Source organism: Oncorhynchus keta, chromosome 28 (assembly GCF_023373465.1).
Source record: "Oncorhynchus keta strain PuntledgeMale-10-30-2019 chromosome 28, Oket_V2, whole genome shotgun sequence".
NCBI classification, from domain to species: Eukaryota; Metazoa; Chordata; class Actinopteri; order Salmoniformes; family Salmonidae; genus Oncorhynchus; species Oncorhynchus keta.
In genome coordinates, this window is record NC_068448.1 from 72,349,885 (window position 1) to 72,368,047 (window position 18,163).

General features: G+C 44.1%; 1 protein-coding gene across 50 annotated transcripts in view; it reads left to right on the forward strand.

The window, feature by feature from the left end:
• The window catches only part of LOC118361777 (band 4.1-like protein 3), a 50,633-nt gene extending 34,946 nt beyond the window's left edge, over positions 1-15,687 (forward strand). Inside the window, exons 9-18 of one of the 50 annotated variants that reach the window (XM_052483837.1) lie at positions 4,784-4,936; positions 5,370-5,467; positions 5,701-5,876; positions 10,151-10,480; positions 12,378-12,628; positions 13,468-13,515; positions 13,707-14,108; positions 14,187-15,039; positions 15,078-15,154; positions 15,542-15,686. In XM_052483837.1, coding sequence (XP_052339797.1) covers positions 4,784-4,936; positions 5,370-5,467; positions 5,701-5,876; positions 10,151-10,480; positions 12,378-12,628; positions 13,468-13,515; positions 13,707-13,751 — 1,101 coding nt within the window. In that variant the 3' untranslated portion in view covers positions 13,752-14,108; positions 14,187-15,039; positions 15,078-15,154; positions 15,542-15,686. The other 49 variants (XM_052483853.1, XM_052483855.1, XM_052483835.1 and 46 more) reach the window with 49 other exon arrangements.
• The last annotated feature ends 2,476 nt before the right edge of the window (positions 15,688-18,163 follow it).

Here is an 18,163-nt window from a genome sequence, read left to right on the forward strand (position 1 = left end):
GCATATCAGAGGTGTGTTCACTATACATGGTCTGAATTTAGCATATCAGAGGTGTGTTCACTATACATGGTCTGAATTTATCCTATCAGAGGTGTGTTCTCTATATATGGTCTGAATTTATCCTATCAGAGGTGTGTTCTCTATACATGTTCTGAATTTATCCTATCAGAGGTGTGTTCTCTATACATGTTCTGAATTTATCCTATCAGAGGTGTGTTCTCTATACATGTTCTGAATTTATCCTATCAGAGGTGTGTTCACTATACATGGTCTGAATTTAGCCTATCAGAGGTGTGTTCTCTATACATGTTCTGAATTTAGCCTATCAGAGGTGTGTACGCTATACATGGTCTACCTATTACTCGCTAATGTCTGTTTTGTGTTGAATATTGTTCCTTTGTAACTATGTTGTTTGTTTCTGTTGTTTGCAATGTCAGCTGGGGATCACATTTTAGGACTAACTACCCAAATCTAAGTAACCAAGTAAATCAAAAACTCTGGCCCAATTCGCTGACATAGATTTGAATGCATATGGCACAGTCAATTCAAATAACATAGATTTGGATGGAAATGGCCCAGTCAGATAAAATATCATAGATTTGAATGGAAATGGCCCTGTTAGATAAAATAACATAGATTTGAATGGAAATGGCCCAGTCAGATACAATAACATAGATTTGAATGGAAATGGCCCTGTTAGATAAAATAACATTTAGAAATTTGAATGGAAATGGCCCAGTCAGATAAAATAACAATTTGAAAAATAGATAAAATATTGAATGGAAATGGCAGATAAAATATCCTGTTCAGATAAAATATCATAGATTTGGATGGAAATGGCCCTGTTAGATAAAATATCATAGATTTGAATGGAAATGGCCCAGTCAGATAAAATATCATAGATTTGAATGGAAATGGCCCTGTTAGATAAAATATCATAGATTTGAATGGAAATGGCCCAGTCAGATAAAATATCATAGATTTGGATGGAAATGGCCCTGTTAGATAAAATATCATAGATTTGAATGGAAATGGCCCTGTTAGATAAAATATCATAGATTTGGATGGAAATGGCCCTGTTAGATAAAATAATGTAGATTTGGATGGAAATGGCCCCACGGGACCCGTGGGGCGGCGCACAATTGGCCCAACGTCGTCCGGGTTAGGGGAGGGTTTGGCCGGCATGGATGTCTTTTCCCATAATGCACCAGTGACTCCTGTGGCGGGCCGGGCGTAATGCACGCTGACACGGTCGTCAGGTGCACAGTGTTTCCTATGACACATTGATGTGACTGGCTTCCGGGTTAAGTGAGCATTGTGTCAAGAAGCAGCGCGGCTTGGTTGGGTTGTGTTTCGGAGGACGCATGGCTCTCGACCTTCGCCTGTCCCAAGTCCGTACGGGAGTTGCAGCGATGAAACAAGACTGTAACTACCAATTGGATGCCACAAAATAATAATACAATTCCATTGCCAGCCATGTATATATAGCCTGACCCAACGATTGGTTGGGTTATATCATCTGACCTCATGTGAATCAACGCAATGATGGAAAAACCATTCACCTCCTCACACCAAATGTGTAATAGAGTAAGCATATTGTTTTGTCTTGAAATATAATAATAATGAAATAATGACATGCAGCTATTTCACTTCAGATTTGCGTTAATAACCAAATAAGAGATCATACTGATAGCATGGAAACCTTCCCTCTGGTCAGAACAGCCTATGATTGTGTTTTCTAATTCTTACTGAATGTTCTAGTTGGTAGGAAGCCTGTTTGAGTGCTTGTCTCCAGCTAAGGGCGAGGTAAGGCTTGCATTTTGTTTGTGTGTATGTAGAGTCACATGTATGTTACATGTGTCCCTGTCTGAAAACCCCTGTCTTCGTGCATGTCCTGTTAGAATCCATTGTTTGGAGCTGTGTGGGGTTGGCTCACCACAGTTTCGAGTTGACATTGTGGATGCCTGTAGTTGTAGTCTCTTAGGTGGCTGTTGTGAGGTATAGGACATCACCCCCCCCCCACCCTTCATAGCCCCAGTGCATATATATCCCACTCACAGGGAGTTGTGGACCCCCTCTGTCCCCCCATCTGCTCTGTGACACCACGACTGTGTTGATCTGCAGACTTCAAGACCTTTTGGGGAAGGCCTCATCATCGTGATGTCATGTGACTTGTATCTGCCACCTTAGCCCCACATAGGCTACTTTCCAATATCCACACTAACATGCCACTTGAATGAAGCAATCAGGAATGCATTTCAGGTGGTATGCTCGTGTGAAAATTGGAACATGGCATTAGATTTTAGACCAGAGTAGATGTCACTACAGTCATATGCTTTGCCTCATGAGTGATAGACTCCTCCATCACCATTACATTCACTGGCCTTGCAATGCCATCATATTGCGTTGTGCGAATGAAAGTTTAGACAAAATGCTTCCTGCTGCATTGTAGACCTTCAGCATCTATGAAACTGGAACACAGTTCGTAGTGCAACACAGCTGAACATACCTGAGTGTTGCTCGTTTACTACCCTAAACTAAACTGAACAAAAATATAAACGCTACGCAATGTTGTGCACAAATGTGTTTACATCCCTGTTACATCCCCATTTCTCCTTTGCCAAGATAATCCATCCACCTGACAGATGTGGCATATCACAAAGTGAAACTAAACAGAATGATCATTACACAGGTTCACCTTGTGCTTGGGGACAAATATAAAATGTGCAGTTTTGTCACACAACACAATGCAACAGATGATTCACGTTTTGGGGGAGTGTGCAATTGGCATGCTGACTGCAGGAATGTCCAACAGAGCTGTTGCCAGATATTTTAATGTTCATTAAAATATCTGTGTGTGCGGGGGATGGGGGTGGGTCATTCTGACTGGCTGGGGCTGGCTCTAAAGTGGGTGGGCCTATGCCCTCACAGGCCCACACATGGCTGCTCCCTGCCCAGTCATGTGGAATGTATAGATTAGGGCCTAATGAATTTCAGTTGACTGATTTCCTTCTATGAACTGTAACTCATTAAAATCTTTTAAAATTGTTGCATGTTGCATTTACATTTTTGTTCAGTACACATTTACATAGCTAAGACAAGTACATCAGTGTGCTCTTTAAATTCTCTTCAAAATCTGTGCTCCCCTCGTCTCCTTAACTTCATCTGCACTGATTGGAACGTGACAGGTAAAAACAAGATGGTGGAAGATCATCATTAGACTGGCTTTCACCTGGTCACTTCTTTCACCTGGTCGGTTCTTTCACCTGGTTACTTCTTTCACCTGGTCGGTTCTTTCACCTGGTCACTTCTTTCACCTGGTCACTTCTTTCACCTGGTCACTTCTTTCACCTGGTCACTTCTTTCACCTGGTTACTTCTTTCACCTGGTCGGTTCTTTCACCTGGTCACTTCTTTCACCTGGTCACTTCTTTCACCTGGTCACTTCTTTCACCTGGTCGGTTCTTTCACCTGGTCACTTCTTTCACCTGGTCACTTCTTTCACCTGGTCACTTCTTTCACCTGGTCACTTCTTTCACCTGGTCACTTCTTTCACCTGGTCACTTCTTTCACCTGGTCACTTCTTTCACCTGGTTGCTTCTTTCACCTGGTCACTTCTTTCACCTGGTCACTTCTTTCACCTGGTCACTTCTTTCACCTGGTCACTTCTTTCACCTGGTCACCTCTTTCACCTGGTCACTTCTTTCACCTGGTCACTTCTTTCACCTGGTCACTTCTTTCAGGTCAGTGCAATGAAGGAGAAGAGGAGAGGACAGAATTTTTAGGCAATTGAGAAAGAGCCCAAGACCTGCTCCTGGCTATAAAGCCAGATATATCACTAGTGAAAGTGGGAGTTGTGAAAATAGATAGTTTTAGGATAAATAATTGTTTTCTGTTAATGTAAGTCAATTTCTTGTCTCTTGAGTTCTTGGTTTCGGTGAAATATGTCCGTCGACATTACAACAGCTCTCATGATGATTTCATTTTATTTAAATTACAAAGCTAATTTGAATCCGTCATTGAGAAATGCTTTGTAATTGGCTTGCTGTATCGCCAGTTGTCCTAGGCCGTCTATCTTGTAGGAGAAAGTGGTGGTGTCTGGATATTGTGAACCAATATTTTTTTTTTTACAATCAAGAAACCTTTTTTTGCCTGGTTTTCAGTTTGTTTTGGCATTAGTCAACTACTTTCCTGTTATCATGTACACATTTTATTTGTCACATGCACAAGTACAGTTAAATGCTGAACTTCCAAGCCCTACCCAACAATATTTTTTAAAAGTATATTAAAAAACACTAATAAAAAACACGAGAAATAAGAAATAAAAGAGGATGCTCTCTTATTTCCACTTGGTATAAGAGTCTAGTAAAGAGTGGACATACTGTAGAACAGGACCGTTTAACACCAGGCCTGGAGGGCCGAAACACATCTGGACTCTCTGGGTCAATTAGTAACATTCATCATTCAATGAGCTACTAGGTAGTCAAGAAAAGCAGGACTTTGGCCCTTTAGGCATGGAGTTGACGAGCCCTGCCCACAGTAAACTGAGGACAACATCCAAAAAGTGCGTTGAGTCAAGCCCAAACTGACTGACACCCAGGCTACCTCAATGTGAAACTAGTTTGAGTTGCAACATTACAGAAACTTTCACAAAGTTCCCTGTTTTTTTTTATACCAGTTTGCAGATGTTTCAGGAATTTTGCAATAAAGAATCAAATAGATAGTGTAGTTTGAGTAGTGTCAAGTTGTTGACCATGGTGTGTGTTCCTGACGGTCCTTCCCAGGATTCTGAGGGTGTTGAGATCATGTTGGGCGTGTGCTCTAGCGGTCTTCTGATCTACCGTGACCGCCTGCGCATCAACAGGTTCGCCTGGCCCAAGGTCCTCAAGATTTCCTATAAAAGGAATAATTTCTACATCAAAATACGCCCCGGAGAGGTAAGCATGTCAGCATGGCCCTCCTAACATGAAAGCACCTCACATGAAGGAAGTGTCCCTATCCTGTTTCATGTATGTAGAATGGCATCACATAGAATGACATCACATAGAATGGCATCACATAGAATGGCATTGCATAGAATGACATCACATAGAATGGCATTGCATAGAATGACATCACATAGAATGACATCACATAGAATGACATCACATAGAATGACATCACATAGAATGGCATCACATAGAATGGCATTGCATAGAATGACATCACATAGAATGGCATTGCATAGAATGACATCACATAGAATGACATCACATAGAATGACATCACATAGAATGACATCACATAGAATGACATCACATAGAATGACATCACATAGAATGACATCACATAGAATGCCGTGTGTGTGTTTTCTGTACGTTTTTCCGTCAGTTTGAGCAGTTTGAAAGCACCATCGGGTTCAAGCTCCCCAACCATCGGGCGGCCAAGAGACTATGGAAAGTCTGCGTGGAGCACCACACCTTTTTCAGGTGAGACCTGGGCCATCACCTCAACGTGTAGACATCTGCCATTTCACTGGAGGGTTTTGAAAGTAAATTTATAGCTATTGTATATTGTCTTGATTATCTTCACGCTGGGTTGGAGTAAAAGCCTGCATGCCCTGCTTCCCTCCAGGATAATTTTCCTATCCCTGCTGTAATAGTGTGGCTTTCTTGACCTCCTCCTTGTTCTCCTGACCTCACCATTCCTCCCTGTCCTCTAGGTTGGTGTCTCCAGAAACTCCCCCCAAGAAGTTCCTAAATCTGGGCTCTAAGTTCCGATACAGTGGGAGAACCCAGGCCCAGACGCGACGAGCCAGCTCCCAGATCGTCCGTCCGGCGCCCCGCTTCGAGCGCTCCACCAGCAAGCGCTACATCATGTCGCGCAGCCTGGACGGAGGTTCGTAGTTCCATCAACATTTCTCTTAGGAATGAAAGAGGATTGTGTCACATTTCTTCCCATAGAGTTTGTGTTGGGAAAGTTAGCCTGAAAGCATCGAGTGCGCCACCATAAAGCTAGGTACAGGACATCAACCAAAAACGACTCAACTTAAATGAACAAGAAAATCATGTTGTCCTTGTCCCCCTCTGTCTCTATGTCCAGACTATTTTGAAGTTACTATCTCTTAAGCTGTTGAATTCAGCTGATAGGGTGTCAACAGGACAGTACATTTGACCATACAGCTCAGGCACCAATCAATCAATGAACCCATCTGTCATAATGGCCATACTACTGCACACCTTGTGACATCTGTCAATCAATCACACTTGATTTGGTCTTCACAACCATTGACATTGACTCAGGTCCTTCCAGACCTGTCATTGGCTGACAAGTGTCACTGACGTGAATAGGGAATTGGTATTTTGTATACTTTCCCTTGAAATTCCCTAGAACAATGCAACTTCATATTCTCCACAGAGCCATTTTGTTCACCGTTTGTCTTGAATGTGGCCGTTTGCTTGATAGCGTCACCGTTTCCCAGTCTACATGAAAGCGTGAACCTCCCTAAGCAGCCGTGCTGTGAAGTCGCTAAAGCCTCAGTATGTCGCTCAGACACATTACAGCTTGTAGCCATTGTTTTATCCTCTGCACTCACTTCGCCTTTTCATCCCCTCAAAGTACCCAGGGCTGTCCCCCTCTCCCTGTCTTTATCAACCAGTCCCAGACCATGGGTAATGTCCTTTATTTTTCAGGACAGCTCACAGAGGTAGCCGCAGTTAGATGGCTCATAGTGACAGCGGCTGTGTACGAAGAGGGAATGGATACTCGCCACAGGAATTTATCAGACGCCCACATTGTGTTATTTTGACATCTTCGCTCGGCAACGCACCCTCTGCTTTTGTTCTCACCCGTTCTCCCCTGTTCTCACCCGTTCTCCCCTGTTTTCACCCGTTCTCCCCTGTTTTCACCCGTTCTCCCCTGTTTTCACCCGTTCTCCCCTGTTTTCACCCGTTCTCCCCTGTTCTCACCCGTTCTCCCCTGTTCTCACCCGTTCTCCCCTGTTTTCACCCGTTCTCCCCTGTTCTCACCCGTTCTCCCCTGTTTTCACCCGTTCTCCCCTGTTCTCACCCGTTCTCCCCTGTTTTCACCCGTTCTCCCCTGTTCTCACCCGTTCTCCCCTGTTCTCACCCGTTCTCCCCTGTTTTCACCCGTTCTCCCCTGTTTTCACCCGTTCTCCCCTGTTCTCACCCGTTCTCCCCTGTTTTCACCCGTTCTCCCCTGTTCTCACCCGTTCTCCCCTGTTCTCCCCATTCTCCCTGTTCTCCCCATTCTCCCTGTTCTCCCCGTTCTCCCTGTTCTCCCCTGTTCTCTCATGTAACCCCTTGTTCTCCCCCATTCTCCCTGTTCTCCCCTGTAACCCCGTTCTCCCCCATTCTCCCTGTTCTCCCCTGTAACCCCCTGTTCTCCCCCATTCTCCCTATTCGCCCATGTAAAGCCCTGTTCTCCCATGTAACCAACCCCCTGTTCTCCCCCATTCTCTCTGTTCTCCCCTATAACCCCCTGTTCTCCCCTATTCTCTCCTGTAACACCCTGTTCTCTCCTGTTCTCCCCTGTTCTCTCTGTTCTCCCCATTCCCCCTGTTCTCCCATGTAACCCCCTGTTCTCTTCTGTTCTCTCCTGTTCTCCCCATTGTCTCTGTTCTCCCCTATAACCCCCTGTTCTCCCCTGTTCTCCCCTGTTCTCCCCATTCTCTCTGTTCTCCCCTATAACCCCCTGTTCTCCCATGTAACCCCCTGTTCTCTCCTGTTCTCCCATGTAACCCCCTGTTCTCTCCTGTTCTCCCCTATAACCCCCTGTTCTCCCCTGTTCTCTGCTGTTCTCCCCTGTTCTCTCCTGTTCTCCCCATTGTCTCTGTTCTCCCCTATAACCCCCTGTTCTCCCCTGTTCTCTCCTGTTCTCCCCTGTTCTCTCCTGTTCTCCCCATTCTCTCTGTTCTCCCCTATAACCCCCTGTTCTCAAATCAAATCAAACCAAATCAAATTTATTTATATAGCCCTTCGTACATCAGCTGATATCTCAAAGTGCTGTACAGAAACCCAGCCTAAAACCCCAAACAGCAAGCAATGCAGGTGTAGAAGCACGGTGGCTAGGAAAAACTCCCTAGAAAGGCCAAAACCTAGGAAGAAACCTAGAGAGGAACCAGGCTATGTGGGGTAGCCAGTCCTCTTCTGGCTGTGCCGGGTGGAGATTATAACAGAACATGGCCAAGATGTTCAAATGTTCATAAATGACCAGCATGGTCGAATAATAACAAGGCAGAACAGTTTAAACTGGAGCAGCAGCACAGTCAGGTGGACCGGGGACACAAGGAGTCATCATGTCAGGTAGTCCTGGGGCACGGTCCTAGGGCTCAGGTCCTCCGAGAGAGAGAAAGAAAGAGAGAATTAGAGAGAGCATATGTGGGGTGGCCCGTCCTCTTCTGGCTGTGCCGGGTGGAGATTATAACATAACATGGCCAAGATGTTCAAATGTTCATAAATGACCAGCATGGTCGAATAATAGTAAGGCAGAACAGTTGAAACTGGAGCAGCAGCATGGCCAGGTGGACTGGGGACAGCAAGGAGTCATCATGTCAGGTAGTCCTGGGGCATGGTCCTAGGGCTCAGGTCCTCCGAGAGAGAGAAAACAAGAAGGAGAGAATTAGAGAACGCACACTTAGATTCACGCAGGACACCGAATAGGACAGGAGAAGTACTCCAGATATAACAAACTGACCCTAGCCCCCCGACACAAACTACTGCAGCATAAATACTGGAGGCTGAGACAGGAGGGGACAGGAGACACTGTGGCCCCATCCGAGGACACCCCCGGACAGGGCCAAACAGGAAGGATATAACCCCACCCACTTTGCCAAAGCACAGCCCCCACACCACCATCTCCCCTGTCCCCTGTTCTCTCCTGTTCTCCCCTGTTCTCTCCTGTTCTCCCCTGTTCTCTCCTGTTCTCCCATGTAACCCCCTGTTCTCCCCTGTTCTCTCCTGTTCTCCCCTGTTCTCTCCTGTTCTCCCCTGTTCTCTCCTGTTCTCCCCATTATCTCTGTTCTCCCCTATAACCCCTGTTCTCCCCTGTTCTCTCCTGTTCTCCCCTGTTCTCTCCTGTTCTCCCCTGTTCTCCCCTGTTCTCTCCTGTTCTCCCCATTATCTCTGTTCTCCCCTATAACCCCCTGTTCTCCCCTGTTCTCTCCTGTTCTCCCCTGTTCTCCCCATTCTCTATGTTCTCCCATGTAACCCCCTGTTCTCCCCTGTTCTCTCCTGTTCTCCCCTGTTCTCTCCTGTTCTCCCCTGTTCTCTCCTGTTCTCCCCATTCTCTCTGTTCTCCCCTGTAACCCCCAGTTCTCCCCTGTTCTCTCCTGTTCTCCCCATTCTCTCTGTTCTCCCCTGTAACCCCCAGTTCTCCCTGTTCTCTCCTGTTCTCCCCTGTTCTCTCCTGTTCTCCCCTGTTCTCTCCTGTTCTCCCCATTCTCTCTGTTCTCCCATGTAACCCCCAGTTCTCCCCTGTTCGGCCCCGTTCACTGATTAATTGGAGAATTTGTTTTTTAATTTTATTCATGCCCCTTCCAGAGCTCTGTGAGCCAGCTGTCTTTGTCTTGATTGCCGGCGTGGGTCGTCACTATCGTATCAGATCTGTGGATGAAAACCGGTCCATTTGAATGTAAATGTTGTTGTAGCTGGCGTCCCCAGCTGATGTCTCATCTCGGAGTGACGAGCTCTTTTGGCGGAATTTCACTAGCTAACTGATGTGGCAGAGAGACTCTGCCAATTGGGTGTGATGCCAATTTAATATGAGCCTCCTCGGGCCTGTATTAGATTCAGACTCGACATTATCATTGGACCGAAAAGGCAACATTGATATTTCTGTCTCAACTCCTCATTGATGGGAGCCAGATCAGTGTCTGACGGTTGGTTCTCCTCCCATCCGAAAGTGTATCCATCCTCTAGCACTGTAAGACTCAACTCCATCTCTTAGTCTGAGGCTTTACATAACACTGTGAATCAGACACAACTTACACATCCTTTAACATTCATGTATTCAAATCTATAGTCAATATCTCTACAGAATTATAATATAAACCAACAATATTCTCTCAAGTGCTCAGCTGACTCCCTAATGCTCAGATTTGAATAGTATTACATCATCATGTTAATATTGAATTTCTATGCAATCCTCCTCAGCTCCGCAGAGTACACCCAAAAGGAGTTCACCCAAAAGGAGTTCACCCAATAGGAGTTCACCCAATAGGAGTTCACCCAATAGGAGTTCACCCAATAGGAGTTCACCCACAAGGAGTTCACCCAAAAGGAGTTCACCCAAAAGGAGTTCACCCAAAAGGAGTTCACCCAATAGGAGTTCACCCAATAGGAGTTCACCCGAAAGGAGTTCACCCAAAAGGAGTTCACCCAAAAGGAGTTCACCCAAAAGGAGTTCACCCAAAAGGAATACCCCCCAGTCTGTATCCCCGAGAATTGAACCAACTGCTAGTTTTAACGTCGCTAAACCAACAGGTAGATATCATGCACTGTGTGTCTCTGTACATGCTAACAGTAGATGTAGCCCCTGCTAGCTATGCCTGCTAGTTAATTATCACATTAATGCTTCTTCCCTTTTCCTATTTTTGACGAGGGCCATTTTGTTTTGTATTTTGGGCCCTTTTTAGAGACTCCCCCCTCAGTGCTGACCAGGCTTGCATGTTCCCGTGCTGATTGGGGGAGCTCCCTGCCTAGCATGTGAATGCACCATGGCCTTCGCTTCACAGCTGTTCACTTGCAGTTGTTTGTTTCAAAAAAATATGGAGGAAACAAAAAACGCCTTGTTGTGTTAGCTTGGCCGCTATTGGTTAATGTGGCCCGTATCTATAAGGAGACTTGACATTTACTCACTTTTTCTCCCAGCTCGTAACATGGAGTCAGAGTGCATTCTGTGCCTTCACAGATGTAGGGAGATGGTACAAGTTAACCTAGATACAGTTAATATTGGTTAGGATATGTGTTTTTCTTGGCTGAATGATAGAATACAGCTTGCTTGCTGTGTTTGGGTCCACAACAGGGATGCCGTCCATTCTCTCATCTGTAACTGACTCATAGCAACGACGGAGCATCGTTTTATGTGTCAGTTAACAGCACATCCAATACCTTTGGATTTCCTGACAACGAGTCACCCTGATGCAGTAGGTTTTTTATTGATATTTCAGTGTGTGAAAGGAGCCTTTAACAAGTAGTTTGAGCCTTTGAATTCCAGTCAATGGGGAAAATTCCAAAGCTGCGGTAAGTTAAAGAATGTTTGTAAGGCCTGCGTATCGAGGAGCTTAAACATGACAGGTTATCAGGGATTTAGCATTCCAGTCCAAGAAGATGTAAATAGCGAGCATTTATGATGAGAGTTGTCAACCAATTAGAAAAACCTCTGCATGGAAACTGATAGCAAATCAGAAAACCCCTTTTCTCCTCCTAAATGTGGACCCTGGTATTTCACTAGTTGCTTACTGTTTTACCTGAAACTCTTGATGATATTGTTGTATAATATCATACTGCTGATAAGATTCTATGAGCAGCTACACTACATGATCTATATAAGACTAAAATATGTGGACACCTGCTCATCAAACATCTCATTCCAAAATCATGGGCATTAATATGGAGTTGGTCCCCCTTTGCTGCTATAACAGCCGCCACTTCTCTCGGAAGGCTTTCCACTAGATGTTGGAACATTGCTGCAGGGACTTGCTTCCATTCAGCCACAAGAGCATTAGTGAGGTCGGCAATTGATGTTGGGGCGATTAGACATGGCTAGCAGTTGGCGTTCCAATTTATCTCAAAGGTGTTTGATGAGGTTGAGGTCAGGGCTCTGTGCAGGCCAGTCAAATTCTTCCACACCGATCTCGACAAACCATTTCTGTATGGACCTCGCTTGGTGCGCGGGGAATTGTCATCTTGAAACAGGAAAGGGCCTTCTCCAAACTGTTGCCACAAAGTTGGAAGCACATAATTGTCTAGAATGTCATTGTATGCTGTGGTGGTGTCCACATACTTTTGTATATGAAATGCTCAGGGCAAGCTTTGTCATTTCAAACCACACAATGATTTCAGAATATTGCTTTAATTACAGATCATATCTGATAGAAAAGCTCTGATGTTGATAATATATTATTATTTGTTATTATCAACAAGAATGGGATTTAATATCTCCTGTATCTCCTGAGTCAATGGCTGTGATGACTATGCGGATACAGACTGTAGCTCATTAGCATTACCTCTCCAACCCGCTGACCTGCAATATTGCCTCCGTTAAAGGAAAATGACAATTCCCTAAATGGAAAATGATCTGTGTGTGTATGTGTGTGTGGGTATGTGCGTGCTTGTGTCCGTGCGTGTGCGTGCATGTGCGTCTATGTGCATGCTTCAGAGATGGGCTCGGACCTATACGGAAGGGCGAAGGGCATCGCCATGAGCGACCTCATCACCACCGTGACACCGGAGAAAAGGGTGGAGGAGAGGAAGGCAGAGGAAGAGGTGGAAGTAAAGGTGGAGGTAGAGGTGGAAGTAGAGGTGGAAGTAGAGGTGGAAGTAGAGGTGGAGGTGGAGGAGGATGAGACCACGAAAGCCACCGAGATCTCTCTACCAAGTCCAACCTCTCCCATTCGACACGACACCAAGGTATAGTTCTCCACACCCAATCAAATATCTCGGTCCTTTGCCCACCCCTGAGAGCATTCTATAATACATTCCTCTGATTACCCAGATTCCACTCTGAAATTTGACAGCTGTTTATTGCCGGAGCCAAGAGTAGAAAGTAGCTAGCGCCAGCCAGAGTTATTCTGTCAGACAGACTAGAGCCAGATGGCCTTTCTCCTTCTAGGGTAGCGAAGTAGCACAAATCTCATTGTCTGGGGATGCCGCCCTGTGCTTTCACGCTCTGCCACTCTCTCTATCAGGTAGGCAGGTCCCTGATAAGTCACGAATGGAGAACTGACCTGAACCTTCAATACTCTGGCAGAGCGGCAAGTTCAGATCAGTGTCAGAACACTCAGCGAAAGGCAGGGTCAGACTATTTGAAATGTAGAAATAAAAATGGCTTTTTTTAGTGAACAAATTGATGACAAGGAGCTTAACCTGAATGAACTTTGACAGATGTAATGTCTGTACTTACTAGTTACCTAGGATAAGGGTTCTTAGTAGAATCCAGAGGTCAAACTACTGACGTTAATTACATTGGTGATGAACATTTATATGGTGGGAGAGTGACCTCAAGCTGGTGGAGTCATCTGTAATGTAGTTTAATGATATTATGTTGACATAGGTCATCTGAATATGTTTTAATGCATTTCCTGTTGAGCTTTTCTTTACCCCGAAAACAGTTTACTGTCACTACTTTGTTCAACCACTTTTCCTAATAGCTAATGTTTAGGTAAATATGAGCTCTGGGGAAATGCTATACTCAACCGTAACAGCCACGGTTCTCTTTCTCCTCGTGCTGTTGTGTTACTACTAAACAGACTGAACTGACTGACGCTGGTGTTGATGGTGAACTGACAGCCACGGAGGTTTGTAACATGGGTAGTCACTAGTCACCTCAACTCTCATCTCCTTTTGTAGAAATCTTACGTTTTTTTGGTTTCACATTTCTATTTCAACAATATCTGATGTTATTTGATAATTCCTCTCGTAAGCTATAACGTGTGTTGTATTCCGGTTTCGATATCAAATTCCCTCTCTCTGCTTCCCATGCTGCCAGTCGGACCAGGAAGATGAGTCCGAGTTAAAGACACAGGTATGCTAACTAAAGTACCTTAACACTCATTACCACTCATTTCATCCACAGCTGGTCAAACGACCATTTCACCCAAAACCTGTGAGCCTGGGATTCAAAATCACTGAAGGCTGCACAATCAACAGCTGCAATCGATGAGGAGATATAGATTTGACATGTAATAAAATCTAACGGACTGTCGTTTTCTTTCCAGAACAGTCTCATAAGATGAATAAAGCAGGAGAATGTGTTTGTCAGACATAGTGTGCTGATGTTAGAGGTTGGTATTGTATGGAACAGCAGGCTAGTGCATGGTGGGGACTTGGTTTGGACAGTAACAGTGGATTTACCATTTTTTATGTCATCAACATGAGGGGTTTGTAACAGGTAGCTGTTATAACAGACAACATGAGGGGTTTGTAACAGGTAGCTGTTATAACAGACAACGTGAGGGGTTTGTAACAGGTAGCTGTTATAACAGACAACATGAGGGGTTTGTAACAGGTAGCTGTTATAACAGACAACATGAGGGGTTTGTAACAGGTAGCTGTTATAACAGACAACATGAGGGGTTTGTAACAGGTAGCTGTTATAACAGACAACATGAGGGGTTTGTAACAGGTAGCTGTTATAACAGACAACATGAGGGTTTGTAACAGGTAGCTGTTATAACAGACAACATGAGGGGTTTGTAACAGGTAGCTGTTATAACAGACAACATGAGGGGTTTGTAACAGGTAGCTGTTATAACAGACAACATGAGGGGTTTGTAACAGGTAGCTGTTATAACAGACAACATGAGGGTTTGTAACAGGTAGCTGTTATAACAGACAACATGAGGGGTTTGTAACAGGTAGCTGTTATAACAGACAACATGAGGGGTTTGTAACAGGTAGCTGTTATAACAGACAACATGAGGGGTTTGTAACAGGTAGCTGTTATAACAGACAACATGAGGGGTTTGTAACAGGTAGCTGTTATAACAGACAACATGAGGGGTTTGTAACAGGTAGCTGTTATAACAGACAACATGAGGGTTTGTAACAGGTAGCTGTTATAACAGACAACATGAGGGGTTTGTAACAGGTAGCTGTTATAACAGACAACATGAGGGGTTTGTAACAGGTAGCTGTTATAACAGACAACATGAGGGTTTGTAACAGGTAGCTGTTATAACAGACAACATGAGGGGTTTGTAACAGGTAGCTGTTATAACAGACAACATGAGGGGTTTGTAACAGGTAGCTGTTATAACAGACAACATGAGGGTTTGTAACAGGTAGCTGTTATAACAGACAACATGAGGGGTTTGTAACAGGTAGCTGTTATAACAGACAACATGAGGGTTTGTAACAGGTAGCTGTTATAACAGACAACATGAGGGGTTTGTAACAGGTAGCTGTTATAACAGACAACATGAGGGTTTGTAACAGGTAGCTGTTATAACAGACAACATGAGGGTTTGTAACAGGTAGCTGTTATAACAGACAACATGAGGGGTTTGTAACAGGTAGCTGTTATAACAGACAACATGAGGGGTTTGTAACAGGTAGCTGTTATAACAGACAACATGAGGGGTTTGTAACAGGTAGCTGTTATAACAGACAACATGAGGGTTTGTAACAGGTAGCTGTTATAACAGACAACATGAGGGGTTTGTAACAGGTAGCTGTTATAACAGACAACATGAGGGGTTTGTAACAGGTAGCTGTTATAACAGACAACATGAGGGTTTGTAACAGGTAGCTGTTATAACAGACAACATGAGGGGTTTGTAACAGGTAGCTGTTATAACAGACAACATGAGGGGTTTGTAACAGGTAGCTGTTATAACAGACAACATGAGGGGTTTGTAACAGGTAGCTGTTATAACAGACAACATGAGGGGTTTGTAACAGGTAGCTGTTATAACAGACAACATGAGGGGTTTGTAACAGGTAGCTGTTATAACAGACAACATGAGGGGTTTGTAACAGGTAGCTGTTATGTTGTTTTGAACTAATGTTGTCTAATGTTTATTCACTAACATGCTAACTTTTATTTGGAGATGTAGGTGTATTGATGTTATACATACTGGATTAACAGCATATGCCAGCTGGAAGTTATTGCTAGATAGAGAGTAAGAGGATGTTGAGTTATATTGATATCTATGAATGCTTCCTTAAAAAGGGGCAAATCCTAACTTCCATTTAGTCATGCATTGATGTCAATGGGAGACTAAGTGAAAATGTTACTTAAGTGAAAGTTAGGATTCGCTGCAAAATGCAGATAATTCATTTGAAAAGAAGGCCTGTTTCGGATAGATTATGACATTATACAGCTCATTATACTGCAGCTGTGAACATAATACAAACATGCATAAAAGTAAAGGACATTACATTTGTCAATCTGTCACCACGGTGATACTTAGCCATGCTACTTGAATAGCAGCACACAAGCTGCTCTCCCAAAGATTCAGATGTGTAATTTGTCTCACAAAACACAGTTGATTTTCTATTGCATTCACTATCTCATTCATTTGTTGGTTTTTAGCTTGCGCTTTAGCGTCCAGTGGCATTCTTGTTTTCCATGGAATTTTATTTTCAGTATTTTTTTAAATTCATGGACATGAAACATATTTCACAATCTGAAACAACAACATAACACAACACTGCTATAATGACTTGACATCCATACACATGTAACATCTAAACCCTAACGGTTACTAACCCTAACCCTAACCCTAACCCTACACAACACTGCTATAATGACTTGACATCCATACACATGTAACATCTAAACCCTAACGGTTACTAACCCTAACCCTAACCCTAACCCTACACAACACTGCTATAATGACTTGACATCCATACACATGTAACATCTAAACCCTAACGGTTACTAACCCTAACCCTAACCCTAACCCTACACAACACTGCTATAATGACTTGACATCCATACACATGTAACATCTAAACCCTAACGGTTACTAACCCTAACCCTAACCCTAACCCTACACAACACTGCTATAATGACTTGACATCCATACACATGTAACATCTAAACCCTAACGGTTACTAACCCTAACGGTTACTAACCCTAACGGTAACTAACCCTAACGGTTACTAACCCTAACGGTTACTAACCCTAACGGTAACTAACCCTAACGGTTACTAACCCTAACGGTAACTAACCCTAACGGTTACTAACCCTAACGGTTACTAACCCCAACGGTAACTAACCCCAACGGTAACTAACCCTAACGGTAACTAACCCCAACGGTAACTAACCCCAACGGTAACTAACCCTAACGGTAACTAACCCTAACGGTAACTAACCCTAACGGTAACTAACCGTAACGGTAACTAACCCTAACGGTAACTAACCCTAACGGTTACTAACCCTAACGGTTACTAACCCCAACGGTAACTAACCCCAACGGTAACTAACCCTAACGGTAACTAACCCTAACGGTAACTAACCCCAACGGTAACTAACCCCAACGGTAACTAACCCTAACGGTAACTAACCCTAACGGTAACTAACCCCAACGGTAACTAACCCCAACGGTAACTAACCCTAACGGTAACTAACCCCAACGGTAACTAACCCCAACGGTAACTAACCCTAACGGTAACTAACCCTAACGGTTACTAACCCTAACGGTAACTAACCCTAACGGTTACTAACCCTAACGGTTACTAACCCCAACGGTAACTAACCCCAACGGTAACTAACCCTAACGGTAACTAACCCTAACGGTTACTAACCCTAACGGTAACTAACCCTAACGGTTACTAACCCTAACGGTTACTAACCCCAACGGTAACTAACCCCAACGGTAACTAACCCTAACGGTAACTAACCCTAATGGTAACTAACCCTAACCCTAACGGTTACTAACCCCAACGGTAACTAACCCCAACGGTAACTAACCCTAACCCCTAACCCTAACGGTAACTAACCCTAACGGTAACTAACCCTAACGGTAACTAACCCCAACGGTAACTAACCCTAACGGTAACTAACCCTAACGGTAACTAACCCTAACGGTTACTAACCCTAACGGTTACTAACCCTAACGGTAACTAACCCTAACGGTAACTAACCCTAATGGTTACTAACCCTAACGGTAACTAACCCTAACCCTAACGGTTACTAACCCCAACGGTAACTAACCCCAACGGTAACTAACCCTAACCCCTAACCCTAACGGTAACTAACCCTAACGGTAACTAACCCTAACGGTAACTAACCCTAACGGTTACTAACCCTAACGGTAACTAACCCTAACGGTAACTAACCCCAACGGTAACTAACCCTAACGGTAACTAACCCTAACGGTAACTAACCCTAACGGTAACTAACCCTAACGGTAACTAACCCTAACCCCTAACCCTAACGGTAACTAACCCTAACGGTAACTAACCCTAACGGTAACTAACCCTAACGGTTACTAACCC